The 27,868-nt window shown below is 65.0% G+C and overlaps 1 protein-coding gene across 5 annotated transcripts; it reads right to left on the minus strand.

Annotated features, from left to right (window-relative positions):
• Positions 1–1,110: 1,110 nt before the first annotated feature.
• DLGAP3 (DLG associated protein 3) lies at positions 1,111–26,766 on the minus strand. Of its 5 annotated transcripts, none has more exons than XM_084496819.1 (12): positions 26,694–26,766; positions 12,070–12,149; positions 8,463–9,543; positions 7,447–7,652; positions 6,648–6,762; positions 6,269–6,503; positions 5,432–5,772; positions 5,096–5,181; positions 3,919–4,343; positions 3,596–3,687; positions 3,344–3,487; positions 1,111–2,962 (listed from the first exon to the last, which is right to left on the minus strand). In XM_084496819.1, exons 3-12 carry the CDS (start codon positions 9,483–9,485, stop codon positions 2,744–2,746), a joined length of 2,886 nt encoding a protein of 961 aa, XP_084352945.1. In that variant the 5' UTR covers positions 9,486–9,543; positions 12,070–12,149; positions 26,694–26,766; the 3' UTR covers positions 1,111–2,743. The 5 variants fall into 5 exon arrangements, with proteins under 5 accessions (XP_084352945.1, XP_084352944.1, XP_084352946.1 ...); XM_084496818.1 differs by lacking the exon at positions 26,694–26,766 and adding an exon at positions 23,531–23,889; XM_084496820.1 differs by lacking the exon at positions 26,694–26,766 and adding an exon at positions 22,603–22,658.
• Between the last annotated feature and the right edge of the window lie 1,102 nt (positions 26,767–27,868).

Here is a 27,868-nt window from a genome sequence, read left to right on the forward strand (position 1 = left end):
CCTCCCGAGGAGCCGCGGCTCTGGAGGAGCGGCCGGGGAGGGCCGGGAAGGGCTGAGGGGAGGTTTTAGGGGGTCGCCATGGCCGGCCCGTGAGGGGAGATGTGTTAAAGGAGGCTCGGGGGCAGCGCTGTGCTGGTCCCACAAGCTCAGGGGGATCTGCTCGTGCCTCAGGCAGAGCCCGGCTCGCAGCCCGCAGACCCTAATCGTGACCCGCGGGCTGCTCTTCCACACTGTGGGCACCTCTCACACCCTACAGACACCTCTAGTAACCCACAAACCCCTCTCCCACCCCACAGACCCCTCTCATACCCATCAAACCCTTCTCCCACCCTAAAGGCCCCTCTCCCTTTCCGTGGACTCCTTCCCTACAGACCCCTCTCACATCCCACAGACCCCTCTCACACCTTGCAGACCCCTCTCATTCTCCACAGACCCTTCTCCCACCCCACAAACCCCTCTCTTGCTCCAACGACCCTTCTCCCACCCCATGGACCCCTTTTCTTCACCACAGACCCTTCTTGCGCTCCACAAACCCCTCTCCCACTCCATGGACCCCTCTCTTTCCCCACAGACCCCTCTTGCACCCCACAGACCACTCTCCCACTCCATGGACCCCCCTCCCACCCCACAGACCCGTCTCACACCTTATGGACCCCTCTCGCACCCTACAGACCCCTCTCCCACCCCACAGCCACCCCCCCCCACAGCCATCCCACAGCCACAACGGGCACACAGACGGGGGAAAGGCGAGCCGGGCACCAGCCACATCCCCGCGGGGAAGGTGGCCGCTGGCCCCGGAGTAACCAAAGTGGTCTTTTATTAATTCCGGCGGTTTTGTTACAATAAAAACGGAGCCACGTGTCACGGTCACTGTACAGTGCTGGCAGGGCCGGGGGGAGGCTCGGGGGGGCTCGGGGGCGTCCCTTTGCAGGCACATCGCTAAAAGCTACGGCGTGGAGGGTTGAGGGGGGCTCCGTCCCGGGGTAGACCCCCCCCTTTTTGTCACCAGCGTGTCCCTTGCAAGCTGCAGCCTGGCTTCTACCGCCCTTGATGTGGCTTCTGTGTCCCCTGTCCCCCCCCCAGTAAGTGACACCTGGGGCTTTAGCACCGTCTTCCCCCCAGGGTACAAAGCAGCCCCCCCAAAAGCAGCGCCCTGCCTCCGAGCCACCCACACCCCACCCCGCTGCAGGGTGGGGGGCACAAGCTGAGCCTCACCCACCCCAAAATCCTGTGGGGTTGCCCCAGGCCAAGGATGGCCACGGGTTTGGGGAGGTGCCCGGCACCCTTGGGAGCTCGTGGGCAGGGTGCTGGCGTGGGTGGCATCCTCCCCTCCTGCCACCCACCAGAAGGGGAGAAGGGGGCTCGGGGGGGGCAGCCCTTGAAGGGGTCACAGTGCAGGCAGGCGTCCTTTTGGGGCAGAGGCTTTGGGAGCAGGCAGCGGGGGCCGTGCCCCTTGGCAGCTGCTCTCCAAGGGCTGGCAGCATGGATACACCGCGTCCCTGCCCTCTGCGGGCTGTGCTCGGGGTGGGGACACCACGAACGTGCCCAGAGATGGGGACAGATGCAGCAGCATCCCTGAATTCCCCCCCCGGGAAGCTGCTCTCGGGGATCTCCTGGCTCTGTGCATGGAGGAAACAGAGCTGGAGCATGAGGGCTGTACCCCAGGATGTCCCCTGTCCCCACGGGGCACCGGGGACATGATAACCCCATTTGGGGTGTCCCATCCCCGCTGAGCACCGGTGGCTTGGGGAGAAAGGGGGCACCCTGCAGGGAATTTCCATCAACCCCACACTGACAGCCCTGTCCCCGCGTGTGGGGGACGCCGAGGCCAGCCCCGGCTGGCAGCTCAGTGCCCGGCGTGCCCGCTGTGGTGTCCCCAAACCAGGGCACTGCACGGCACCGGGGGAGTCCTGCGTGAGCGTGGGGAAGTCTCCCCGACACTGCCACCTCACTCGCACGCCCTGCACCAGCTCAGGGAGCCGAGGGGGAGCCGTCTGCCCTGTCCCCGAGGTGCTCCCAAATGTGTGGGCAGACAGATGGACGGACAGACAGGGGAATAGGGCAGGACACCGGTGCTGATGCGAGGGGAGCGGGGCTGGCGGGGAAGGGGGGGGTTCTGCTGATCTGATCCGTCCCGCCCGCCAGGACACAGCTCTGGTCGTGTGTAGTTTCTGTTTTATTCCTTAGGTTATATTTATATACGTGTATAGGTCAGGGACCCCTGGGTTCCCCACGCACCGGGGCAGGAGGCGGGGAGCGGAGCGGGGGCTCCGGCTGGGCACGGGGCTGGGGGGCTCGGGGGGGCCCCGTCCCCACGGCCGCAGGATTGCACTGAGTTACAGAGAGGCTGGGGGGGGGCCTGCCTGCAGCCCCCTCCCCTCCCACCCAGCAGGGCTGGCGGCTGGGGTCACCTCTCCTTCGGATGGGACAGGGACCGAGGGGGGCCGAGGGACAGAAGAGCTGAGACACGGCCCCAAAAAGGGCAGGGGGGAAGGAAGAGCCCTGGACCCTGGCAGAGGCGGGCAGGGGCATGCGGGCGGGGTGGGAGGGGGGGGGGCTACGGGATGGGGCCGAACCGGGTTGGTGTTCATTCACCGTCGGATCCATGAAACGTCTAGGATAGAAAAAGAGAGAAGCTGTGAGTGGGCCAAGCGCTGCCCCCAGGGTGTCCCCGCGGTCCCCCGATCACAGTGAGCGATGGACGCGCCGTCCAGTCCGGGTAGAAAAGCCGAGGCTCCCCCCGTCACAGCCGGGTCTGCGCCTCGGGGATGTAGATCTCGATGCTGTCCGCGCTCTCGGTGGCCGAGTTTTGGCGGAAGGAGGCGGCGCGTTTGGCTGCCAGGAGCCGCTTGCGAGCCTCCTGCCGCTGCCGGTCCACCGAGTCCAGCGAGCGCTCCTTCACCGGGTGCACCTTGGAGCGCGGCGGCTTCTTTGGTATCGGGGGAGGCACCTTCTTCTCCTCCTGCACAGACAACGGGGAAGGCTCAGGGTGGGCGCAGGGACGGCTTTTTGTCCCCTTTATCCCCCCCTGCACGTGATGGAGAGGTGAGATGAGGCCGCGTGTCCCTTCCTACATCTCCGCGGGGCTGCGCGCCCGCAGCGTGCACGTGCACGGGATCGTGCCTGGCCCTTTGCAGGCAGCGCTGCCCAGAATCCGGCTGCAACATCGCTGCAACGAGGAATGGCCTCGTTTTTTTTCCTGTTCTTTGTTTTTCAAGTGGTTGCTGAAAGCACCCGCTGGTGCTTTCTGCTGGCGGCAGCAGCTTTTTGGCCACAGATGTGTTGGGGGAAGGAGAAGGGAGGGACGCGCAGCAGCACCAGCCCCGTGCCCCCCTGCCCTTACCTTGGGCTCGATGATCTTCCACCCGTTGGCCTTGAGCTGCTGGAGCTCCGCGAACTTCATGCTGACGTCCTCGATGGAGAGCTGCAGCAGGTCCCAGAAGCCAGCCAGGTCTTGGAAGGTGGGCACTGGGAAGGCGTTGGGATCCTGCGGGGACAAAAGGGGCCACGTCATCCCACAGAGCATCGGCTCTGCTGCCCCCCAGCCCACCAGGCTGAGCCTCAGCCTGCCCCAGGAAGGTGGACAGGCACTCACCATGTTCTGCTGGCAGAGTCGGTAGAACTGCTGCACCTTCTGGGACATGAGGAGCTGGGCGCTGCCCACGGCGCTCCGGATCTTCTCCAGGACTAAGGCAGGGCACAGGAGAAAGCAGACGGTCAGTTCTCCCACGGGGACATGAGCATCCCTTCCCCATCGCTTGGCAAGGACCCTGTTCCATCATTTGGGGTCCCCAAATCCTGACCCCAACCTCTTCAGCCAAGTGGCATCACAGGGGGGGTGCCCCAAGCTGCTCTACAGGTGAGAACCGTGCCAAAACAGCCCTAGGGGACCCCGACCCCATAAACAGCCCCACTCACTCTCCTCCGGCAGGTCGTAGTCCTCAGCCTCCCGCTCCATCTGCTGGCACCAGCCCTCCATCTTCTCCACCTCGGCCTGCAGCAGTTTGATGAACCACTCGCCGTCGCGGTGGCACGGGGAGGCACGGCCGGAGTCGGGGAGGCTGCGGGAGCCCCGCTCCACCCAGGCGTCGCGGCGGGGCACCTCCACCGCGTCGTACTGCATCTGGTAGTCCTCCCGGTACGCCCACTGGCCCTGCGTGTGCACCGTCTTGTACACCGCATACTGCCGGCCGGATTCGGGCTCCGAGGAGTGCCGCTGGAAGGGGCGCCCGAACTGCAGGGCTTTGTCCTCGGTGGCCACGGCCAGGCCGGCGAAACCCTCCAGCTCCAGGTCCGCCTGCACGCCCGCCGTCACGCTGTTGGAGCGCTTGAAACGGGCTCGCCTGGGGGGAAAGAGGGCGCGTGGGGACCCTTTGGGTGCATACACCAAGGATTCCGAGGGTCCCGAGCCGGCCAGGATGTTCCTGCTACCCCTGTCCCCCCGTTAGTGCCATCATGGGTGTGTGTGGGGTGAGGGCGGCTCGCAGGTGGGGCTGGGGATGCACGCTATCTGCGGGGACAGCCCTGAGCGGCTGCATCTTGCCAGGCCCTCATTTCCTGTGCTCTTAGCCCGTTTCCATGGCTACCAGTGCTGGACGGTGCTGGAGGATGCCGAGGAGCATGCAGCGGGGTGGGTGGGCACGGACCCAGAGCTGGCTTCCTGCGGGCTGTGCAGGTTCACAGGCTGTGAGGCTCACAGCACTCCCACCCCGGGCAAAAAAATCACATTTTTTTTTGCAGAAAAACGCAGAGATTTCACCTGGGTTCCAAGCCCAGGGCTGAACCCCAGCAAAGGAGCCCCCAGCACACTGTGGGAGCAGGAGAGCCCCTTCCCCGGGCTGTCCCTTTGCAGCAATGGGGTGTGAGTGCGAAGGACAGATCCTGCCTGGGATGGGGACAGTGCTGAGCCCCGGGGGCATCAGCCGGGAGGAGAGAGGGAGAAGATGCTGTGGGCAGGAACCGGGGGGACACAAAGCTTTGTAACTGGGGAAAAAAAAAGTCACAAAGCTTTGTAACTGGGGAAAGCCACGGCCAGGAGAGCTTGGCAGGGTTTGGCACAGTGCTCGGGGCACGGCACGGCCTGGCCCCTCGGTACCTTTTGTCTTCCTCCACCTGCACCCCGATGGAGTGGAATTCCCTCTGGCTCCGACTCTCCGTGTCCGAGTCGGAGATGGCCTCAACCTGCCGGGGACAGAGGGAAAATGAGCAGGAGGGCAGCCCCACACCTCGGGCACTTCGGTGTGCAGCACCAGGAGGAGAAGGATGCACCCTTGGGTGAGCAAGGGCGAGCTGGCGGGCACAAGGGTGGCGTTAGGGCCACCGTGGGGCCACCAGCAGCCAGGGGAGGTGCAGCAGCCGCTCAGCATCACCCGCACGGCTTGGGCACACTTGGGACAAGGGGCTCAAACCTGGAGAGAGGAGCGAAGCCCACCTGGACGCCGATGGAGGGACGCCACTTCCTCTGCCGAGCCAAGCTCCGCAGCTCCTCCCGGCCGGGGATGGCCTTGATGATGAGCGTGGAGGGTTTGGGGGCGGCGCGGGGCTGGACGGGCGGCAGGTCGAGGGACACGGCCGTCACCTTGGAGCTCTCCAGGCTCTCGGCCGAGTTGCAGCGGGCCGCGGCGTCTTTGGACCAGGCGGGGCTGCGGGTGACCTCGCCGGGCAGGTAGCTCTCGTGGGCAGATTCGGTGCTGCTCTGCGCCGTGACGGAGATGAGGGGCTTGGCTTTGGTTCCTGGAGGGATGGGAGGTGGAGCTTTTCTGTAACTGAAAGCTGTTGTGGGAGAGGCGCAGGATGAAAAGGCGCGTGAAAACACAGACACTTTCTCATTTCCGACCGCGAGCGAGGGTCCCGGGGAGCGGCGCCCACCTCCTCCCGCAGCGAAGGGCCCACGGCCCGGCTGGGTTTGCACCTCGGCTGGCACAGACCAGCGGGACGCAGACACCAGCTCGGGCCAGCATTTTGGGACCCCAAGTGGCCATTTGGCCAGCTTATCCCCAAAAAGGGATGGGAACCTTCCCCAACCCGTGCTGGATAAATTACCGCAGCATGCAGAAAGAAAGGGGAAAGAAGAAGGGTGAAGGACAGCAGATGGGTGCTGGGGACACACAGCAGACCCCAAATGAGGGGCTGAGCCGTGAGCAGGGTGCTCGCACCCCATGCCGGGGGCTGCACGGGGGGCAAAAGGGGAGCAGCAGCCCTGGGGCGAGCAGGTTGGGGAGACGCGGGGACCCTCGCGCTGCGGTGCCCTGCCACCCCCAGGACTCACAGGTGCTGGGCTTCAGGATGCTGCTGGTGATGGGCGGCCCCGGGGGGGCCGACATGGAGAAGAGCGAGAGGCAGTCGTCGTCCTGGGAGCAGCCCGCCTGGATGGCCCGCAGGTAGCTGTGGCTCCGCATGCGGAAGCAGCCGGGCAGATCCAGCGCCTCCACCGCCTGCGACTCCACCTCGCCGAAAACGGACTCGCACACGGCCTCGAACTGGTGGTTGAGCTCGTCGTTGATCTGGGGAGAGCGGCGGGTGATGCTTGGGGTGGCGAGGGATGGGACGGAGCCCGGCGGGGCAGGAGATGCTCAGGGGAGCATCTGCAGCATCCGCCCTCGGTCCCCACCTTGGGGACACGTCCCAGCTGGGACAGGGGGCCCTACCTGGCCGGTGGTGAAGGAGCGCCCGTAGCCCTGTCCCCGAGGGAGCATTCGAGGTGGCGTGCCGCAGCTGGGACAGTTACAGATATATGAATCAGAATAGTGCCTACTTGCAAACCTAATGAGAGACAGTGGGAATAGAAGGGATCGCACCACAAGCAACACATTCCAGCCGAGCGTTTGGAAATGCAGCCGCAGCAATGCCCCCGCAGGCCACCACTTGCCCCCCGAGCTCTTGTGAAGACCCCTTCCCACCTCCCCAACCTCCCGGGGGGCTTTCCAGCGCCTACCAGAGGTCGAGGCTGGATGCAGGTCTCCAAAATCATGCTACACCACGCCTGTCTGGTGCTTTGCTCTCTGGCACAGAGATGCTCAGAGTGGGGTCCCCGTGGCAGTCCCCCCCAGGTGGAGCTGCCCCTGGCACGGTGTCGCTGTGCGTGGCTGTGGGCTCTGGGCACAAGCGGTGGCAGCAGCACATGCAAGGTCCCCGCTGCAGCTCTGCACCCATGCACGCAGCAAGAAGCTGCAGCGAGCGCTCCTGGCAGCCTTGCAAAATCGGGGGGGGTCCCCAGCAGGGCATCCTCACCACCCCAAAAAGCCATCCCGGAACCCCACCGGTACAGAGCCATCGGGAGAGGCGCAATTCCGCGCGACGGGCAGCAGGGACAGGGACAAGGACCCAGCCCGTTTTCCCCCTGGATCTGGATATTTTGCAGCCGCCTTGCGGTTTCACCTCTTCTCCCAGCCTTCGCACGTGGCTGCGGCCCAGGATCCCTCCCCAGAGCCCGGCACCAGCCCTTACTTGCTCCTGGCCTGATCGGCGCTGGAGGAGCGGCGGTAGCTGTCCCGCCGCGTGGCCGCCCGGGGCGGTATTTTGGCGCTGGCGTCCGAGTCGGCGCTGTCCTCGTCGCCCATGGCCTTGATGTAGCTGCCGCTGCGCATCCTCCGGCAGGGGATCTCCCCGTCCTTGCCCACCGCCGGGTACCCGCTCCACTCATCCTGCGGCACCTGGGGCAGGAGGCGAGCGTGGGCGCGCGCGGTGCCACGAGCCAGCCCGAGCCCGGCGTGCGGCACCGCTCCTCTGCCCTCCCTGCCCCAAATCCCGGAGGGCTGCTCCTTCCTGGCAGCCCCAGCTGCGTTCCCTGCTTGCCCCGTGTGGGGTTGTTTCCCAAAACCCGCTCCCACCTCGCAGCCCCCCCAGCAGGCACGGCTGGGCCAAATCCCCCCCATGCCAGCGCGGCCAGCCGGCTGGTGGCCGTGCCGCAGGCACCACGGGGTCCTTACCAGGCTGCGGTGGCAGGATGGTGTCCCTGGGCCATGCGGGGAGGGCGATGGGGCCGGCACCCTGCCCTGATCCCCCCGCCGCCGCCCGCCCTCGGATTGCCACTCACTGTCTCCTTCCCCCGGGAAAGGGAGCGAAGAGTTAATTAGCTTTTAATTGGAAGGGGGGTGACCTAGAAGGGAGCCTGGTGACGTGACGGGCCAGGCGGTGGCACTGGGCCAGGCACTAGAGGGATAAAAGCCCAGATGAGGGAGAGGGCACAGGGCTGCCAGGAGCCTGTGCAGGCAGCGCTGCTTCGACCCCAACCCAGAGGACTACGGGGCAAGAGACCACAGAGGGGCTCTGCGAGGAGACCCTCAAGGACACGGGACAGCCGCAGCAGGACAGGATGGAGCTGTGCTGGGGACAGGGAGCAGAGCTGGCATTGCGTGGCCCCACACCGCCAGGGCTGGCCAGGATGGAAGGACCCAGCCCCAGCTCATCCCACAGCATCACCAGCCGTGGTCCCGTGGGGCAGCCCTGCCCGGCCCCCTCACCTGCAGGTACTGGTAGGCTCTGTCTTTGGCCTTTGCCTCCTGAAGCATCAAGGTTTTCTCCGTGCCGCCGGCGCTGGGGTAGGCTTCGCGGGCTTGGCTGACAGTCATGGTGTGCCAGGCACTCCTCTTGAGCGTCTGGCCGTCCAGAGACATGGACATGCCGGCGCAGGCCAGGCATTTTCCTTCCCCACCGCTCTTTAGACTCTTCAAGGTCAAGTCTCTGAAGGCACTTTCGGGAGCGTCCACGCAGTACTGGGTGCCCTGGTCCACGGCGTGCCGGCCGGACACCATGTAGCTGCTGTCGCTGTCCAGGTTGTCGTCGGAGCTCCACCAGCCCATCATCTTGGACCGGTGCCGGGAGTCCACCTTGCGGTCCTTGCTCTTGCTGCGCTTGCCGTGGCGGGACTGGTGGTGGTGGTGGTGGTGGTGGTGGTGGTGGTGGTGGTAGCCGTCCCCGCGGCCGTCCATCTTGGTGCCGTTGTAGTCCCGCTTGGCCGGCGCCTCCAGGGAGTGCGACTTGGCGAAGAGCTTCTGGACGGAGTGGACGAGGTGGCGGATGCGGCTGGGGCTCTCGCTGCGCGGCTCGGCGCCGCCGGCCCGCGGGTACTGCAGGGTGTGGAAGCCGTCGTGGTGCAGCGGCAGCTGCTTCTCGAACTGGTCCAGCAGCGTCGGCGGCAGGCGGTTGATCTTGCCGGCGGGGTGGGCGGTCGCCATGCATTCGTCGCAGGAGTCGTAGGGCTGCTGCTGCGCGTGGTGCATCCTCGGGAAGGTGCTGCTGGCGCTGCCGGAGGGCGGCTCGCTCAAAGCACCGCCCGGGCACTCGCCGGTCGCTCCGGGGCTCCGCGCCGGGCAGAAGGGATGCTCCAGGGAACAGGGCTCGCTGGGGCTGAGGAGGTACGGCTGCCGACCCTCGGGGCCGTGCGCGACGTAGTCCGCGGGATGCTCGCAGTCCTCTGGGATGCAGCGGCAGCGGTGGCCGGTGGAGTGCTGTGCCTGGCTACGCTCCCCATGGTAGCCCTTCATGGTGTCAGCACCCGCCCCGTAGCCTCGGCATCCTGCAGGGTTTTCCCTGCGGGCTCACCTGCGGGGATAGGCATGGGCACACCGTCACAATCCCCTCCACCATCCCAAAACCCCCGTTCCTGTACAGGTGAAGTGTTTGGGCTGCGCTGTGTGAACAAACTGAGGTGGGGAGGAAGCTCCTGGGGCAGGATCTGGCCCCAGCTGAGCCCCTAAAATCCCACCTGGGGTGCTGGGGACCTGGACAACCCGGGGCATGGGCAGGCAGCGGTGCCAAGCATGTACGGGGCTGCGGGACTGGCCAGGTGGATGCCAAAACGTGGGGATTTCTAAGGAGAAGCAGCAGCCGGCTACGAAGCATTCAAAGCAGATAGCTTGCAGACGGTGAGGGAGGACATTTCGACATCATCAGAAGCTTTTTTTCTTCCCCGACACCAAATATTATGAAGTGTTTTTCCATTAGGAAAACGGTTCTGGCTGAGTTTTCCAGCCGTCGCGATTCACAGAGCCGCTAATGAGCTGGAGCGGGGAGCGGGACCGGGGGGGGGGGGCTGCCACGGCACTGACATCTCCATCCTGCCCGTCCTCACACCCAGCCGCCCCCCCGCATCGACAGCAGCCCCCTCGACACCTCGTGTTCCCCCAGTGCCTCCATCCTGTGCCACCACGTGCCCGGGCAGCGCCACCGCGCTCGTGTCGCTCTCGTTTAACCATTTCCTTAAGCAAGAGCCTCGCATCAGCCCTGCTGCTACCAAAGTGCCTCTGCCTGGTGGCTCCGGGGCTGGCTCTGTCCCCACCATGTCCCCAGCTGTGCCACGGGGCCGTGGGGATGCCCAGCCCTATAAGCACCCCAGGGGGGTTTGTCTTCCTACAGCCCCTCCAAGGCCCTGCCTTGGGTACGACTGTAAATGAGGAAAGTGCTTATTCTCCAGCGTAGCTTGGCTAATTAACAGGCATCAATTAATGCTCGTTATCATATTTAGCGAGGGCGACTTGGGCACTTTGTCTCTGGGATCAGAGGCGAGGTGGCTTCGCACGGAGCCGGATCAGCCCCTGGCCACGGTGACACGTCTGGGGACAGCCCCCAGGGGACGCAGCGGGGATGAGCAGCCCTGGGGGCCACATCCAGCCTGGGTAGAGCTTGGGAACGGAGCTGTTGGATGAGGAGCTGGGGGGGGGGGAAGGATGAGAGGATGAGGGACCCCCAGGGGGACAAGGATGCGCAGGGACCCCCAGGATGGACAAGGATGCGCATCTGGGAGGGGACAGGGACTTGACGCCTCCAACCACAGCAAGGTGTGGGGGAGCTGCCAGCGTTGGCAGCAGCTGGGGAGCGTGCCCCCCCAAAAAAGCCTCTTCCTTTGCCTTTTTTCTCAGCTTCAAGGCTGGATCACTCAGTCCCGCTCATCATCCTCCCTCCCTCGTAATCCCGCTCCTGCTCTAACAAGGCTCGCTAATTGCTGCCTCTTAAGACGAAGGAAGCTGCAGCCGGCTACAAAAAAAAAAAAAAAAAAAAAAAAAAAAAACAGAAATGCCTCTGCCCTCCCGGGGGAGCTGTGGTGACACGGGCAGTCAGCAGCAGGACGGATGGACGGACAGATGGATGGATGGATGGATGGAGGGATGGAGGGATGGAGGGATGGATCGTGGTGACCACAGGCTCCCTCCCAGCCCCAGCTCTGCCTCCGCGGGCTGAGCTATCATCTCCTTCTCCCAGAGGGAAGTGCTCAGCTGATCCAAATATTGCCACCACATCAGGCAGAAGGAGTCACAACAGCCGCGCAGCCCGTTATTAGGAGCCGGGCGGGCTTTTGTGCTCGGGAATGGGAGGAATTAAACAAAGCCAGAGCTCCGGCGAGGCAGCGCCGCGGCTCCCCCACGGCTGCTGGCAGCGGGATGGGGACGGGAGCGCTCCTGGGGGGCTCTGCATGGGCAGCGTGGTTGGGGGGGTCCCCTTCAGAGACCCGTGGGAGCCCTCCTGTCCCCCCCGTCCCACAAAATCACAGACTGGAAAAGGGGGAAGAAACCCAGCACCGGCTGAATTTCGTGCCATTTAACACCAGGGTAATTACCACCATTGGGAACCTACCACCCACACAATTATGTGCTAGGATAAACTGGAAGAGCATAATTACCATTACAAATAACTCACTTCTTGCCTTTATTGCATCCAAAGCCCGGAGAAACTCCCAGCAGCAATCCCCTCGCCACCGACTTTTGCTTCTGCGGCTCTCCTGCCCACCCCAGGATCGGGGGGGAAGACTGAGGCTCATAACCCCAGGGTGCTGCAGGGCTCACCCAAACCCATCTCCCTGCTTCATTTCCCACAGGGGCCTTTAGTAGAGGTGATTTTGCTTCCTTAAACCGCCTGGGGAGACCTCAGCCTCGGCAGCAGGTACCTGGTGTAGCCCCGGCACCCCCCCGACACCCCAGTGCCACCCAGCACCCCTGGACACGCGATGGAGAGCAAATGGGATTGCAAACCCTGCTGCAAAACCTGGGTCTGGTGCGATGTTACAGCGCAAAACGAGGCTTTGCAAGGTTTCCAGGTCACATCCAGAGAGGCAGGACCCGGCTGTGCACTCACCGCCCAGCGCTCAGGGGGATGCTGTCCTCATGGCCCGGCCGCTGGCTCCTCCGCGCAGGGTGTCCTGGGGGCACCAGGGTCTGCAGGGAGAGGAAGCAGAGGGAGGAAGAGCAAGATTGGTTGTCCCCAAAAAAGAGCCTGACCCAAATCCCTGTGGATTTTGAGCAATGCCTCCTTCCCTCCTCCGACCGAGGCAGTCCCATGGCCAGCGCAGCCCCGCACGTGTTTCGCCCGGCTACGCCCCAAAACCATCCCCAGCCACATCCTCTTATGCAATTCCCTGCCAGCGGGCGCCGGAGCCGGCCCAGCGGCTGCCTCGCCGTTGACTTTGATTTGCTCTGGATCCGGCCATATGCTCCACAAAGGCTCCTCCTGCCACCTCGGCTTTCCAGCGCGAGCAAAGTGATTTTTTACAGCCGCTCGCCCGGCGGAGGCGCGCAGCGAGGATGGCGCGAGCCCGGTCCATTCTGCTTTGCAAATTAGCGACAAGTTTGGCAGCGCGGTTCCTGCTGGGGATCTTTATGGCTCGTGATGAAAGCAAGAGAGAACAAACACGCAGCTTGAGCTCCCGGCACCGCGTGCGAGCTGGAGTCTGGAAAAAAAATAAAAAAATATGGTCTTCCCGCTTAGGAGCTGAGCAAATTTGATCTACAGTCGCTGGATGAAAATAAATACGGGATACCGCCAGGTCGGTTCCACCGTGCTTTTAATCTATTTACTTTTTCCCAACTAGTTGTAAGCGAGAAGGATTGTAGAAAGCAAACATTTTATTTTATTACTAATTACTCTGTTATTTTATTAGGCTGTATTAGTAAAATTTACTCGGCCTGAAAAAAAAAAAAAAAAATGGGGGCTTAGTAACGGAATCACCTAATTTAGTACATAATTCTGCGTCGAGTAATTATTTTCTTAAAAGTTGAATTAGCTGAAAGCAGCTCATGGATATTTCATTAGTTGTGTCAGGCAGGAAAGAGATAGTGTAATTAGTCAGAAGTTCGTCATTCCTGTAAGTAATTACTTTTCAGGGAAGGGTGAGGGCAGCCCCGTTTGGCTGCACGCTCGCTGGATGGAGCCCACCAGGGGCCGGGGGAACCTCCCCAAAACCACGGGGAGGATGAGTGGAAGCACCATGCTCCCCTGGAGGAGCCAGCTACGGGATCATCCCCTTCCCAAAGCGATCCCTGGTGCTGCCCCCTCATCCCGACCCCTCCTGGGGTCCCTCTCCCCTGGCCCTGGCCCCCCACCCTCAGCCCCGTTTGCGCAGAGGATGCCGTGGGTGCCGTGCCAGCGGCAGCGCTCCGAGAGCGCGCTCCCGTGCAATATTTATGATGCAGCAGGCAGGGATGGAGCGCAGCCACGAGCAGGGAAGGTAGGTCAGGAGCTCCTGAGCAGCTGAACGCCGCGGCACCGAGCTCAGGCAGGAGCAGAGAATTCAGGGAGAACAAAGGCGGCTTCGCCCCGAGCAGGGCGCAGAGCGGGGCTTCCAGCGGCGCTAGCGCAGAGGGACGGGACCCAGCCCACGTGCTGCCCCGCCAGGCCTCGGACAGGCAGCCGAAGGAGCCCCAGGAGAAGGCAAAGTGGGACACCAAGCGAGCAGGATGCAAAGATCACAGCCAGCGTGCTCGGTGTGCTCAGGAAATCAAAGGCAGTTACTGAGAGCGGGACAAAAATAGAGGGCTGAGACGGGCCCTGCCGGGGAAGAAACCAAGCAGAAAGAAGGGGCAGAGCCCAAGCAGAGGCAGGCTGGGATAAATAAGGGATGAGGATATTTTTTAAAAAGTCATGAAGGACAAATGCCAGCTGAAAAATCCCGAATGTGGGCAGAGCAAGCGAGAGTCACCGAGCCTGCTGAGAGGGGCCAGGGCAGCAGAGCCTCGAGCACCACGGCCGGACACCCTGAGCCAGCTCCCGCTGCCTTCGTGCAGCCCCAGCACAGCTGCAGGCAGCAGAGCCTGAATTATTCCCCTTCACTGATGCCATTAATCGCAGGAGCTGTTTCAGCCCCGTGCAGGGCCACGAGCAGGACCCGGCAGGGCTCAGCACCGCTGGGGTGACCCCGGCTGGGGACAGCAAGACCCCGCCATCCCCGGGGAAGGGCACCGAGCGTCGCTCTTCCCATCTGCCCCGCTCTACACGAGGGGACTCCGAGGACAGGTTGTTTGATGGGAGTAGTTTATTAAGCACATGATTAATTTTGGCACCGGCACCGGCTGCCTGACAGCTCCTTCTCCCAGAGCTGGGGAGAGCGAGCGCGCGAGAGGTACTGCCTCTGCTGATGCAGCGGTTGGTGGGATGAAAAATCCTGCAATGCAGCACTGCTTCTTAATGAGCCATTTGTCTTTGAGTCTTCTTGACTCATTACCATGCCGGGAGAGGGATGGGAGTTGCCCCAAGTCCCCATCTGAGCAATTACTCCTCGAGCAGAGCGAGGAAATACTGCCACACCATGCCCCAGCTGCTGGGGATCCCGCACGGCCGCCAGCACCGGGACTCCCCGCCGCAGCGCCGCTGCCTCCGGCTGCTGCTGCCACCGGTGCCAGGGGGGGAGCAGGGCTCAGGGCCCCCGCTGCTGCCACAGCCTGGTGCTGGAGCCGATTCCTGGGGGCAGCAGCCGGGCTCTGTCCCAAGCTGGAGCATCCCGGTGCTGCAGAGGCAAAGCCAGCGGAGAGGGGACCCCAGCACCCCGTCCCCGTGGAGCCCCAGCGCGTGGAAGAGCAGCAAAACCCTTCACAAACGGGAAGGTTTGGGGTCATCAGCCACAGCCCAGGAAGAAATTGGGTGGGAAAGAAAGGGGCAGGAGGAAGGGGCTGGTGCGAGCATCCTGCGGTGAGCACGGGGAAGGGACGGGCAGGGTCATGGGGCCACCTCCTGCTCCCCGATGGGGCAGTCAGGGAAGCTCGGAGCTGGATTAACGCACAGCACCGGTGGCCGCAGGGTGCTGGGAGGAGCGAGTAATTAGGGATGAGTGAATAATTAGGACAGGGGCAGCTGGGAAGGAAACGCACCTGGGCAGCAAAGCGCTGCCTGCCGGCGCCCTCCCCAGCAAACCCCTTCCCCAACCTCCCCACCACCCGAGCAGGATTTGTGTCCCCACGGGGGCTGCCACCGCCCTCCGGTGTCACCGCTGAGCAGCTGGCGCGGGGCTCAGTGTGCCCCAACGCGTGCCCATCGCCGGTGATGCCCACGGGCAGCTCCCCTCGCACGCACACCCAGCATCTGGCTGCACTGCCCGGGGCAGAAACAGCCGGCACGCAGCCCCACTGCCCCCACAGCAGCTCGGCAGAGGTGACACCGGGGTCCCAGCGGGACGGAGAGCCAACAGCACCTCTGGAAGCGCCCCATGGAGCCTTTCCAGGCACCTGGGATGTGGCAGCCCCAGCGGGGACCTCACGGCTGCTACCAGCTGTGCCACAGCCCCCGAGCTTGCGGCGGTGCCGGACAAACCCCTTGTCCCCACTCCCAGCCATCAGTGTTCCCATTTCACCCTCCACATCCCCGCCGCAGCCAGCTCCGTTCCCACCACGGGGAAGTGCTGAAGCGCCGCGGCTGCTCCAAAAGCCACTTAGCTCCCGGCCCCGCGGTGTAATGACTTAAGCCTGGGATCGTTGCAAAGCTGCTTTCGGGAGCTCAGGGCACGCGGCCGTGCCGAAAGGCTCTGAGGGGCCACCAGCGCTGCTCTGCGCCCTGAATTCCCCCCCCTTCCGTGCCACCCCATGCCTGGAACTCAAACGCCGCCCAGTAAAACCAGTTCCCTTCGCAGCACCAGCCCTGTTTGGCCTCTCTCCCTGCAGCAGGCCACCTTTTAGCAAGGAGACTCCAGGCACGGTGCCACGGCAGAACCCCTGGTCCCCACCAGGAGGGATGCCCAAAGCCACCGAGCCCCCCCTGCCAGGCTGCAGCCCCCAGTCCCGGGGCCAAGGGCTGGGAACGGGCACCAGGAGCCCACGGAGCAGAGCTCGCCAGTGGAGGACCCAAACTGCCGCTTTAATCGATGGGCTTAATTTGCAAAGCTGATGAAAAGCTAAATATTTAACTACATAATTCGGCACCGTGCTCTCGGCGTGGGCCCAGAGCGTGCGGGTGAGGGGGACGCAAGGGCACAGCGGGGCTGGGGACACTGTCAGGACCCCGTTGGCATCGGTGTCCCCATCACACAGGGCACGGGGGTGGCACAGCCCCTTGTCCCCGGGCTGGGCAGTGCCATGGGTGCTCTGCTGGAGGCATCCCGGGTCCTGCTCCCCACCCGCCCCCCGAGCATCCCACGGGAGCCACACGGGAAGGGGGAGCACGGCCCCAAGACAGGGAGCTGCAAAGGGCAGCAGGACGGGCCCCCGCGGAGATTACACCCCTGATAGTCCTGCTACAAGAGCTTAGAGATAAAAGAGATTTGCAGGATTTACCAGCAATACAAATTGAATTTTTAATTTTAGCTGCCGGGGACGAGCCAGGGCTCAGCCCCAGCGGCGCGCGGAGGGGCGCAGGCGGCAGGCACGGGGCCTCCCGGCCTCCTGGGGACTCGTCTCCAGTGCTCAGGAGAAAAAAATCAGAAAAAGATCATCACCAGGAGCCTGGGGGGGGGCAGGCAGCCCTGTGCTGGTGGGGCCAGATCCCCTCTGCCCCTAATCCTAGCATCCACTTGCTGACTGCACGGCACAGCCTGGGGATCCCTGGGGATCATCCCCAGTGCCGTCCATGCATGGCCCCAGTGCCAGGAAAACCCCAGGGGGGGTGCCCAGGAGGGTCCCTGGCCCCCACTTTCCATCCTGGAGGTGTCACTTGGCTGCCTCCTGCTTTGCCACAGGAGCACAGGCCGATGGGCTGGGGACAGCGGGAAGGGACAACCGGAGCCGAGCACCCTCCGGGATGGGATGGAGCAGCCCCAAAAGGGACCTGCCCCCCCTCCTGCCTTGGGGACAGCGATGGACAGGGTCCCCACGGGGTCCCCACGGTGCCACCCAGCCAGGACCCATCCTGCTTCACCTCCCCTCGGGTGCACAGCACCGGCGCAGGTCCCGCCGCGGGGCGGGCAGGGGGGAGGACAGCGCAAGATGAATGAGGGAGTCGAGAGGCTAATGGCATTGTCTGGAAAGTAGGTCGTGTGCTGAGCAAAAAGATATTTATATCAAAGCTCGGTCCCCCGCAGAAGCTCCCGAGCAAGGCTCAGGCAGCGCCACGAGCCCACGGCCACGGCCTCAGCCCCGTGCGGGTGGCACCCTGCACCCCGTGGCACCCCATACCCCGACCCCAAAGCCCCGGCCAGGGGTTGGCACCCGCTGTGGCCCTGGTTGGGATCTCCCAGTGCCCCGGCCGTGCCACTCTCGGGGTGGAAATTATAGAAGTCGAATTATCCTGAGCACGATGGAGCCACGGTGGCTCCGTGCCTCTCGCTGACCTTGCTGATGGCTGCGGGCACCACGCGAGGAACCTCTTGGGGTTATTCGTAATGCGGCTTTTGGTAACGTGCCAAAGGTCCCTGATGCTCCCCAGATGGGCAGACAGCACGGGGAAGGTCGTGGTGGGATCTCGCAGCCCGCACACCCCCATCCCGAGGTCTCAGCCTTCCCCAGTCACATCCCTTCCTCCAGATGCCCCACACACAAAGCATCGACCCCAAACCCGGCTCTGCTGTGGGTACCGACCCTGCTCCACACCAGCTCCCTCGTTCACACTCGCACGCTTCCCATAAACCAAAGGAACCATCCCCGAGCTCCTGCCTGGAGCCTGCCCAGAGGTTTTTACCCTTTTCCCCTGAATTTCCCCCACCCCGAGGGCTTTGGACACCCCCCCAACCCCCAACCCACACTCACCTGTCCCCATCCCACACCCGGGCAGCCTCCGGTGTGCGGGGCCGGCGTGGGAGCAGGTTGGTTTCCCATAATAGCTGTGTCGGCTGAATTTACAGCCTCGCTCCAAGTTATTAATAATAATGGCCTCACTCTTAAGTAGGGCTTTTCATCTGTCTCAAAGCCCTTTCCAGAGGACGTCTGCGGCATTATCACCATTTTATTAGCCTTTCGGCGGGCGGGAGAGCGAGGCAGGGAGGGAAGGGGCGGCCGTGCCCCACCACCCGGCCCCATGGGGAGCGGGGACCCCAAAACCACCCCATGAGAAGCGTGGCCAAATAAATGGGGACCGAACAGCCCTCGGTGATTAACACAGGTGGCGAGCCCAGGCTCTGCTGCGTGGATAAATCCACTGGAGGCAGCGATAAACCAAAATCACCTCACCGGTAACCCGCCTGCTCTGGGGGCTGCATGGATAAATCCCGGCCCCACGCCAGCTGGGGTGAAATTCGGGGTGTAAATCCTGGCAGAGGGCACCCCCCTGGACGAGCACCCGCAGCAGGTGCCCAGCCACATCCCGACCCCTTGAGGTTTGGGATTTACAGCAGCCAGGTGGGACCAGGGCCGTCCCCAAGCCACCCCCGTGCGCCCCCGATCCCCGCGCTCCTCCGCTCCTCTCCCCGCCGATCGCGCCGGGCAGATTTATTTCCCTCTAAAAGTGCTTTGATCTGAAGTTATTTTTTGTTTACTGGCAACAAGGTATTGTAAATACATCTTTGCCGATAATTATAGAGTCTGGGTGCACACCTTCATCTCCATAAAATATCAGATGCTACAATTTGCCTGATTTAATGAGATTGGAGGCCGATACGCCGCCGAGGTGAGCTGTAAACTTGGGGAGGGGGAGGAAAACGATTGGAAATGCAAAGAAAAAAAAATGTTTCCCCCACCTCCTCCTCCTCCTCTTGGGGTGCAGCTCCAGGACCCCACAGCCCCCCCTGGCACCCACCCCCTGCACCAGCTCCCCGGGTGGGCCCGGGCTGCGCCGCAGCAGCTTCACGCAGGGATGGGCATTTAGGGCAAACGGAGCTTTTTGTGCCATTTTCCTCATTAAAAAACCTCCAAAAGCTCAGAGGGGCGGTGAGGCCACGCCGTGCACCACGTGGTGGTGGAGGTGCGAGGACAGGACACCGGGGTGGGGGGTGGCTGCTGCTGGCCCCATGCGCCCCAGCGGGGCCGGGCCACGCGTGCCAGGGCTATGGGGTGGCTGTGGGGTGGTTGTGGGGTCCCACACCACGCACCGAGGGCAAGCTGGGGGTCTGGGGGGGCTGTGCTGGAGCAGATGGGGATGGGACCCGGCCTGCAGGAGCTCAGCACCCCTCGCCACGGCCGTGCCGTCACCCCCCTGCGTGCCCCTCTCTGGAGGGGGACCCCTGGGCAGGGGGCTCAGCGTGTCCAGGCGGGGGTCCCCTCCCTGTAGGATGGAGGGGGGCAGCCTGGGAAGCAGCAGGCTCCTCGCCGTACCGAACACCACCGTTTCCACAGCAACCTTAAAGCCCTACAGCTTCCGCCTCGCTAACGAACCCGTGCCGGTGACGTTCCCGGGGGACGCCGAGCCCATCACCCCGGCCTTGGGTCACGGCACCCCCTCCCTGAGCCCACCCCAAACCCGTCTCCCCCCCCAGACCCCACACCCAGACCCCAGAGACGCAGGGAATTTTGGGGAGCTTTGCGCCCTGCAGGATGGGCACCCCAAAAACAGCCCCGCTGCCATCCAGAGGGCACGGTGACCTACAAACGTCAGGCTGATGGGTTAATTAATTTCCTCCTTCCTCCGGCCGTTATCAGCTGGAAGAGAACATCACCTGAGACTGTTAATTGGGCTAATTATTCCAGGTTCAGATTTTGAATAATTAGTTACTGTTGTCTCCAGCCTTACTTCCACAGCTCTCTAAAAAGGGCAGGAGCTTTGCAGGCTCCTGGAACAAGGGGGGTGCCGGAGAGGGCAGGGGGCTGCAGTGGGGTCCCAGAGGGTGACAGCCCTCACTGGGGACAGGAGGAAAGCAGGAGAGAAGGGGAGAGAGGAGAGAAGAGGGGAAATGCCCCCAAATCCCCCAGGCACCCAAGTGTGGGGCCAGGCTGCTCGTGCTGCCTGCTCCATCCTACAGCATATGGGGATGCTGCCCTAACCAGATCTCTCCCCACTTTAGGAGCTTCCCACTCACAAAACACTCACAGTAAAATCCCCCAAGGACTCGCACTGGTCCCCTCCGGGCATCCGAGTGCTCCTCAGCTTGGGTCAGGCTCCCCTGGTAAAATCCCAGCCCTGTGCTTTCAGGAATCGGGATTTCCCCACCGGGTTACCCACTATTTGACATGGAAACGCGCTCCATCCAGGCAGGAGGGCAGGCACCCACCCTAAAAAAGGCCACAGCCATACTGGTGCCTGCCAGTACTGGTGGTACTGGTGCCCATGGGGATGCAGGGACCTCCTGCCACCCCTCCTGGGACATGGGTGGTGGGTGCCACCGGGTGGCCCAGGCAGGGCAGAGGGGTGAGCCGAGGCAACGCAGCCCCCAGCCTCCCCTACCCCATAACACCACCTCACAGCCTCATCCCCCGCTATTAATAGCCCTCGCTAGCCTCCCTGGGAGGCCATTTGCATATTTGATTGCAACTCCGAGGCGGGGCAGGGCCCTTCAATCAGCCGCTCCCGCAGCCTCATTTGCATGGGTTGACATTTTGTGCCGGGAGCGCTGACACCGCCACCGGGCGATGGGGACGTGGCTCGGGGGGGGTCCCAGCTCCCCAGCTCGTGGTGCAGCCCCCAGCGCCCCACATCGGCTGCTCTGCACCCCCTGGGGGGGTCAAGCACCGGGTAGAGCCCCCAGCACCCCTCCAACATCCCCAAAACCCCGTGGAGATGAGGGAGCTTTGGGTGCCCGTGTCCCCAGGTGGCCTGCGTCGTCACTTCCCAGCCCGACCCGCACCCCGGCCCCGTCCAACCTGCCCAGTGGGGTAATTACCTGCCCGGCGGGGTAATTAGCAGCGCCGGCAGCAGGGCAGGGTGTGGGGATGTCAGGCACATCGGCGGGTTGGCTGCTCGTCCTGCCAGCCCGTCTGGAGCTGCTGCACATCAAAGGCCGGTGGCAGGCTGGGATGTGAGGGTTGGGACGTCCCCAAGGAGACGGGGCGAGGGGGGGGGGTTCCTAAACCTCAGCGCACCCATCCGCATCCTCAGGAGGGACCCAGGGGACACGGGGACAGGCCACAGGGTGGCCACGTGGAGCTGGAGCAGAGGTTGGAGCAGCTGGACCCAGCACGGCCACGGGGTGCCGGGGTGCACAGCACCGCGGGTGGCTTCTGGCTACCACCAGGGCCACCACCAGGGCCACCACCAGGCCACCCCACAGCCCCTCTCGCAGCCCCAGGCCTGGGAGGCAGCTGCAGGAGGAGCCAGGAAGCCCCAAAGCCCCGGGCACACGGGTGGGAGCCAGTGCCAGCGCTGCCCCAGGCCCTGTCCCAGGCCGCCCTCGCCTCCCCCCGGCTCTTGGCACCACGAGGTGAGCGCTCGGCAAGACAAAACAACCCCGGGGCGAGGCGTGGGATGATGAGGATGATGAGGATGGCGAGGATCAAGGGAGAGTTCCGCCGCTTCCCTCCCTGCTGCCTCAGTTTCCCCTCCCAGAACACACACCGGTGATGCCGGCTCATCACAGGGGGGTTGGTGGCAGGGGAAAGCCACGCAGAGGGACCCAGCCGGGCTGCCACCAGCACCGTGCCGAGGAGCGGAGCGCAGCCAGGCAGGGCTGGAGGCACAGATGTCGGCACCGGCTGTGCTGCTCCCCGGCAGCGGGGCCGTCTGGCAGGCAGACAGACCTGGGGCTCCCCGGCTCCAGCAGGGGCTGAGAGCAGCCCCCCGGGGGGGCCCCCATCGCTGGTGCTCGCACCGGGGTGCAGCCCTGCCCTCCCCGTGCCACCACGGCGCACTCGCTCCGTCCCCACCGGGAATCTGCTCACTGCCCTGCCATGGAGCAGGAAAATCCCTCCAGAATGCAACTTGTGGGTAAAAATCACCCTCCCCAACCCACCCTATCCCATGGGGGGGGCTTGGGGAAGGATCCCCCAGCTCCCCAGCCCCTGTTCTCACAGCCCCAAGCCCTGGGCTCTGATCTCTCCAGCGCTGAGCCACCGCTCCCCCCGCACCCCCGAGCACAGGACGAAACCTCCGGCACGCGCACAGCCCCGCTCCCTCCTGCCCCTCCACCACAACAGGGACCCCCAGCACTCTGTGTCACAGTGCAGGGGGGCCTGGAGGAGGGGGCACTCACCTGCATCCTAACCAAACGCCCTCACGGAGACCACCGGGTCCACAGGGGCGAGCGCGGCGCGTCCCCAAGGGCGAGCCCAGCTCGGGCACAGCACCACCCGCTGCCGTGCGCAGCCCCCGGCCCCAGCACGAACAGCACGGGGCTGTGGGGAAGGGAGGAGAGATCTTGGGGCTGGGCTGGGAGCTCCCCATCCCGGCCGGGCGAGCTCCGAGCTGCGCCGGGGCTTGTCCGGGCGAGGGCTGGCCGGGAGCCATACGCTGCACACCGAGACGAGGAGGTGGCTGCCAGCGAGGAGGGCTCGGCCAGGAAAGGGTTAGGACTGGCGCCACAGCGGTGAGGGAATTAGCCCCAAAGCGGGGTCCCGCTCAGCCCCCCACCCCACCCGGTGCCCCCTTTCTCCTCCCCTGCGCCCCACTCACCCTTCCCCAGCCCCTAAGCCGTGCAGTCGCCCATCCACGCCCGCTGGGAGCCGGAGGACGTCGGAGCGGCGGCGGCCAGCTTCGCTCTCTCCCTGCCAAATCCCCACGGGCTGCCCATGCCCCGGCGCTGTCCCCAAGGGTCACGGCCACCCGAGGCAGTGCCTTGACCACGCTCCCGGCTGCCACCGCCACCTTCCAAGCTGGCGAGAGGCAGCGGCAGAGCCGGCGTCCCCGCTCTCGAGACACACCCCCGCGTCCCCACGCGCTCCAGCCGCCCCCGCGCCCCGGGAAGGGGCTGCCCACGCCGAGCAGCGCCCGCACGCCCCCGCGCCGTGCATGGCTGCGCACGGACGGCCACGCGGCCCCGCCGTGCGCACGCACGGCTGCACAAGGCACGCGGGCACCGCTGCTGCAGCGCTCTCTGCACCTGGACGGCCACGCAGCCGCTCCCGCACCCGCCGTGCGCCCCCCGCGCACGCCCCGGCGCTGCTACCCCGCGCCTCCCCCCACGCAGCCCTCGCCCCCGCCGGCCCCACTGCGCGCCCACGGCTCCCCAAATCCACCTGCACGCACTATGGGGATGGCTCCCCTCTCCCCCAGCCCCTTGGGGTCCTAGGGTGCTCGGAGCAGAAGCGAGCCGGGGAGCACCGAGCCCTGCCTGCTGCCCCGCTGCGCCAATGCCAGCAGCCCCATCACACGAGCACGGCGAGGCCAGCCACAGCCAGGACACACAGCATTTCCCCATCGTGTCCCCAAACGGAGGGGTCCCCAGCAGAGCCCCGTAGCCCCCCACAGCTGCAGCAGCAGGGCCGGGGCAGCGGCAGGTCCCCCGCCAGGCATCGCGCCGGCATTCGGTACCTCTCAGTTTCCCGACGCGGCACCCCCGCACTCCCACGGCCAGGCTGTTCTCCAGCTCCGCTCTGCCCACCTCAAACTTCAGCTGATTCCAGCCCAAATGGCTCCTGGCCCCACCAGGAGAGGGGCCAGGCGGGGAGCGCAGCCCCTCTACCCTGCCCGGCTCCCCGAGCTGCTGCTCAGGGCCGGGCAGACCCTGGGTGAAGCGCCGAGCACTGGCACCCGCGCCGCAAACATCTGCTCTTCCAGCGGCCTCATGATTCACAGGTTATTAATTGGGGCTTGGCAGCGCCGGGATTTGTGTTTGCATCCCCTGGCTTCGCTCGGAGCCACAACTCGCTGCCGACAAGCTTCGGGTGCCAGAGATGGAGCCAAAAGCAGCAATGCACCGGCCGCAGAGGAGCCGAGCCAGGACGGGCATGCGGGGCCGGGTGCCCAGCCGGGAGCTGGGTGCGGGGAGCAGCGCAGAGCCAGAGCCAGCACAACGCCTGCAGCAGCACCCAGGGCTCGCCAGGAGCCCAGCACCACGGGCAGTGGTCCCCAGGGGGGCTGCGGCCCCCGGGTTATGGTGGGGAGGCTGCTGCCTCGGCTCCCACCCGGCTGCTCTTGGCAGCAGCCCTGGGTGCTGCTGGTGCATCCCTGCGAGCTCCCTGCCACGAAGAGCGCTTTGTTTGGGTAGGGTCTCCTGCCTGCTCTCGTGAGCAGGGCCGAGCTGCTCGGGCACCGGCTGCTAGCGAGGCTTCGAGGGAGAACTGCAGAGCAGCTCTCTGCTCGGGCAGCATCAGACAAAGGCTTTGAAAAGCCTCCTCCAAAGAGAGCCAAGAGAAATATGAATTCAGAAGCTGATTAGAAACCATGTCATGGCTCGTTCCAACTCCAGCATTTGGGGAGGAGTGAGCTGGCGGGGGGTGGGGGGGGTGGGGGGGAAACGTGAAAAATTTAATTAGGATTTGGGGAAGGTTTCAGAGGCGCTGACACAGGGAGAGGCTGGAGCACATCTGCTCGTGGGGTGGGGGGACACCAGGTGCCTGGAGCGCCCCCGGCCCTGCGGAAAGGTGGAAAGCACAAATTAATTCTCCTTAATCTGACGGGCACTGGCTCTGCTGCCACGTGCTGCCGCCGCAGCTGGCAGCGAGTGGCCGACCCCGTGAGGCTGAGCCCCCCCTCGGCACCCCACGGCTGACACCGCAGAGCCCCGAGGCCACGCTGATGGGCGCTACGCAGCTCCACGAGCCCGGGCACCTCTCCGCATGTCCCCGTCCCCTTCCCTTCCTCGCCATGCCCACATCACCTGCGCCGTGGGGTGTAGGAGGGATGCAGGCAGCCGCCTTCATCCACCCATCCCCGGGATCCATCCGACCGCCGGCCACGTGCCCTGGCCCCCCCGGCCCCCCCAGTTTCCCCGGCACAGCTCGGTGCTATTCTTAGCTCCCCGGCTCTGCGCCCTCGCAGGCAGTGGCCCCGTATATTACTATTATTGCCGGCTGCCAATGCCTTGAAGCAGGCAGCCAGGATCGTGGTGGGGCTTCCACACCCCTGTTGACCTGTCATTCGGTCCCTGTTGGGGTTTGGTCTTCAACAGGCTATTTCAGGAAATCCAATTTTATGGTCAGGAGGAGCACAGGGAGTGCGTTCTGCGCCGCATCCAGGCTCCTCGCCTCGCTCGCATCCAGATTTTAGCTTCGCCCGTGATGGAAACGAGGGCCAAGAGTCACCTTTGGCTCCAGATCCCAGTTCGTGGCTCGGTGGGATCCAGGGTTTCAGTTCAGCTGATGGGAGAGACGCGAGCTCCTGCAAAACCTGGAGCTGGAGCCCCCGCCGCCGCCGCAGCACCTGGGCGCTGAACCCCAACGCGGGGCCTGATCCTGCCCACGCTGCCGGGCAGAGCCCCGGGGACCCCACAGCAGCCACGTGGCTCCTGCTGGTCCTGGCATAGCTCAGCCCCGAGCTGGCGACGGGGATGCAGAGCAGGACCCCCCGTGCACCCAGCCTGGCACCCCCCTGCCCTCTCCTCCAGGGCTCGGTGGGGTAACGCAGCCCAAAACGCAGCTCACGCCTCTGCCTTCCCCTTGCTGGTGCTCTCACTGCCCCCCTAACTGGGATGCTCTGCACTTTGGTGGCTATTTTTTCCCTCCTCTGCCCTCCAAATGTGGTCGTGCACGGCCGGGTGTCCTCGAGGGCCGGGGGCCGCGGCCGTGTGCAGGAGGATGCTCGGAGCAGGGAGGCGAGGGACTGCGATGGACAGGAAATGACATCCATTTCCTAAAGGAGAACCGGCCGCATTCTGCCCAAATTTACACCAAGGGAGGCCTCCTGCTCTCAGCCCAAGCTCCCGTGGGGGCTGCTGGTGCCCGTGCCCGGCTCTGTCCCTTCCTGCACGCTCGGGGCTTCGAGCTGGGCCCCGGCAGGGAGGTGACGTGTGGGGCGTCACGGGATGGAGAGCGGCGAGCGGTCCCGGCGCCAACTCGCTCTGCAGGATTGGCACTGGGTGGAGGAACAAAATCCGATCATCCAAGGGGAAGGAAGGCGATGAGAAGAGCGTGGCACCCAGACCCCGTGCACCCAAAATCTCCCCATTCCTTGCCAACGGGGCTGGCTTGCACCACGAAGCCTGGGAGCGCGGTGAGAGCCACGGGGTGGCTCGTGCCCCATGGCACCCACCCAGTTGGGACCCGGCTCCATCACCCCACACCGCTTCCCTCCCACCCCACAGCTCCAGGGGCTGCTGAGAAAGGAGACCAAGGGGCTGGGGGGGGGGGGGCTGGGCCTTCCCAGCCCATCCCCAAGCCCTCTGCAGCGGGGCGAGCAGCGGGATGGCCGGCGTCACCCCACTGAGGTGCTGCCAAATCCTACCCTGCCCGGGGGGCACCGGGCGGTGGGAGATGCCGGGTGCCCCCCGCCCTCCCTACGGGGCCAATAAATGCCCCTAGTCCGCCCCCCGCACCCCATAGCTCCCCTCCAGCCCGGTGGGGCCGAGAGGAGACCCTGCGGGGCCGGGCACCTCGCGTGGCACCATCCCGCGTGGAGCAGCCCCGGGGAGCGGCAGGGAGGGCACGGAGCGCCCGGCGGGGGCGGCAGATAGACCGCGGCTTCCCCGGGAGAGGCACGGGAGGACCGTGAGGAGCATCCCCGGTGCCCATACCCCAAAAACCCAGCACCATCCCCGAGCATCCATCATCTTTTTCCCCCCCCGGTGCCCGCTGCCCCCCGCCGTGCGCCGCGCCCGCGGCTCTTACCCGGTGCCTACATCCTCCGGCCGGGACCGGGAGCGGGGCCGGTGCCGGTGCCGGTGCCCGGCGGCTTCCCCGGCGGCCCCCCCGCAGCTTTTTCGGGCACGGTTGGGCACGGCTCGGTCCGGGCCGGTGCCCCACGCGTGGGAGCGCGGCGGGCGGCAGCATGCGAGTGGCGGCGGCCCCGCAGTGCAGCGCCGAGCGGCGCAGCCACAAGACGCGGCGATGGATTTTCCCCGGGAGGCAGAGCGGGAGGCGGCGGCGGCGCAAAATGGCTCCGGTGCGGCTCTGCCGCCGCCTCCCGGCGCCCCGAGACCCCCCCCCCACAAAGCTCCCCGCCCGCCGGGGCTCGGCGAGGCCGGGGGAAGGAGGTGGAGGAGCCGGGGGAAGCCGCGGTGCCACGCGTGGGGACCTGGGGGGGGGGATGCCGGCCGAGGGGTATCCCTCAGATCGTGGGCATCCTCCCCGGAGCCTGGGCATCCCCCCGAGGCTGTGAGCATCCCCCCCAGACCCTGAGCATCCCCCCAGCCCATGGGCATCCCCCTAGCTCCTGTACATCCCCACAGCTCGTGGGCATCTCCCCAGCCCCTTGAGATCTCCCCCAGCCCCTTGACATCCTCCCCAGCCCCTTGGCATCCCCCCCAGCTCCTTGGCACCCCCCCCAGCCCATGAGCATCCCCCCCAAACCATGAGCATCCCCCCCTGCCCATGGGCATCCCCCAGTCCATAGGCATCCCTCCATCCCATGGGCATCCCCCCCAGCCCATGGGCGTCCCCCCAGCCTGTAGATAAGCCCCCAGACTGTAGGCATCCCCCCCAGACCATGGGCATCCCACCCCCCAACACCTCCCCCGGGACCCCGCTTGCCTGCCCGGGTCTCGCTCCGGGGTCTTGGGGCTGCCCACGAGGGGCTCAGCCTCCCCCGGGGCAGCCACGGGGCCGTCAGCAGCCGCCCGCCCGCAGAGCCCCTCGCACCGGGCGATGTAATTTGCTAATAATAATAATTAAGGCGCGTGCGGGTTACAAGTGCAGCGGAACAATGAGCCGGTTAACGCCTCGCTGCGCGCGGTGGCGGCAGCGGCACCACGGCGGCACGTGCCCGGCCCTGGCATCGTGCCCTCCCCGAAGCCACCCGCTGTGCCAGGGCAAGAACACGGCTCGGGGGAGCTCCTGAAGTTCAG

This window comes from Aythya ferina (assembly GCF_964211825.1).
Source record: "Aythya ferina genome assembly, chromosome: 24".
Classification (NCBI taxonomy): domain Eukaryota; kingdom Metazoa; phylum Chordata; class Aves; order Anseriformes; family Anatidae; genus Aythya; species Aythya ferina.

Coding starts and splice junctions, on each gene's coding strand:
- DLGAP3 (XM_084496819.1), bottom strand. CDS start 9,485: ATGAAGGGCTACCATGGGGAGCGTAGCCAGGCACAGCACTCCACCGGC. Junction 6,504..6,647: donor GCTCCTTCACCACCGGCCAG/GTAGGGCCCCCT, acceptor CGCTCTCCCCAG/ATCAACGACGAGCTCAACCA. Junction 4,344..5,095: donor CAGGTGGAGGAAGACAAAAG/GTACCGAGGGGC, acceptor CTTTCCCCCCAG/GCGAGCCCGTTTCAAGCGCT.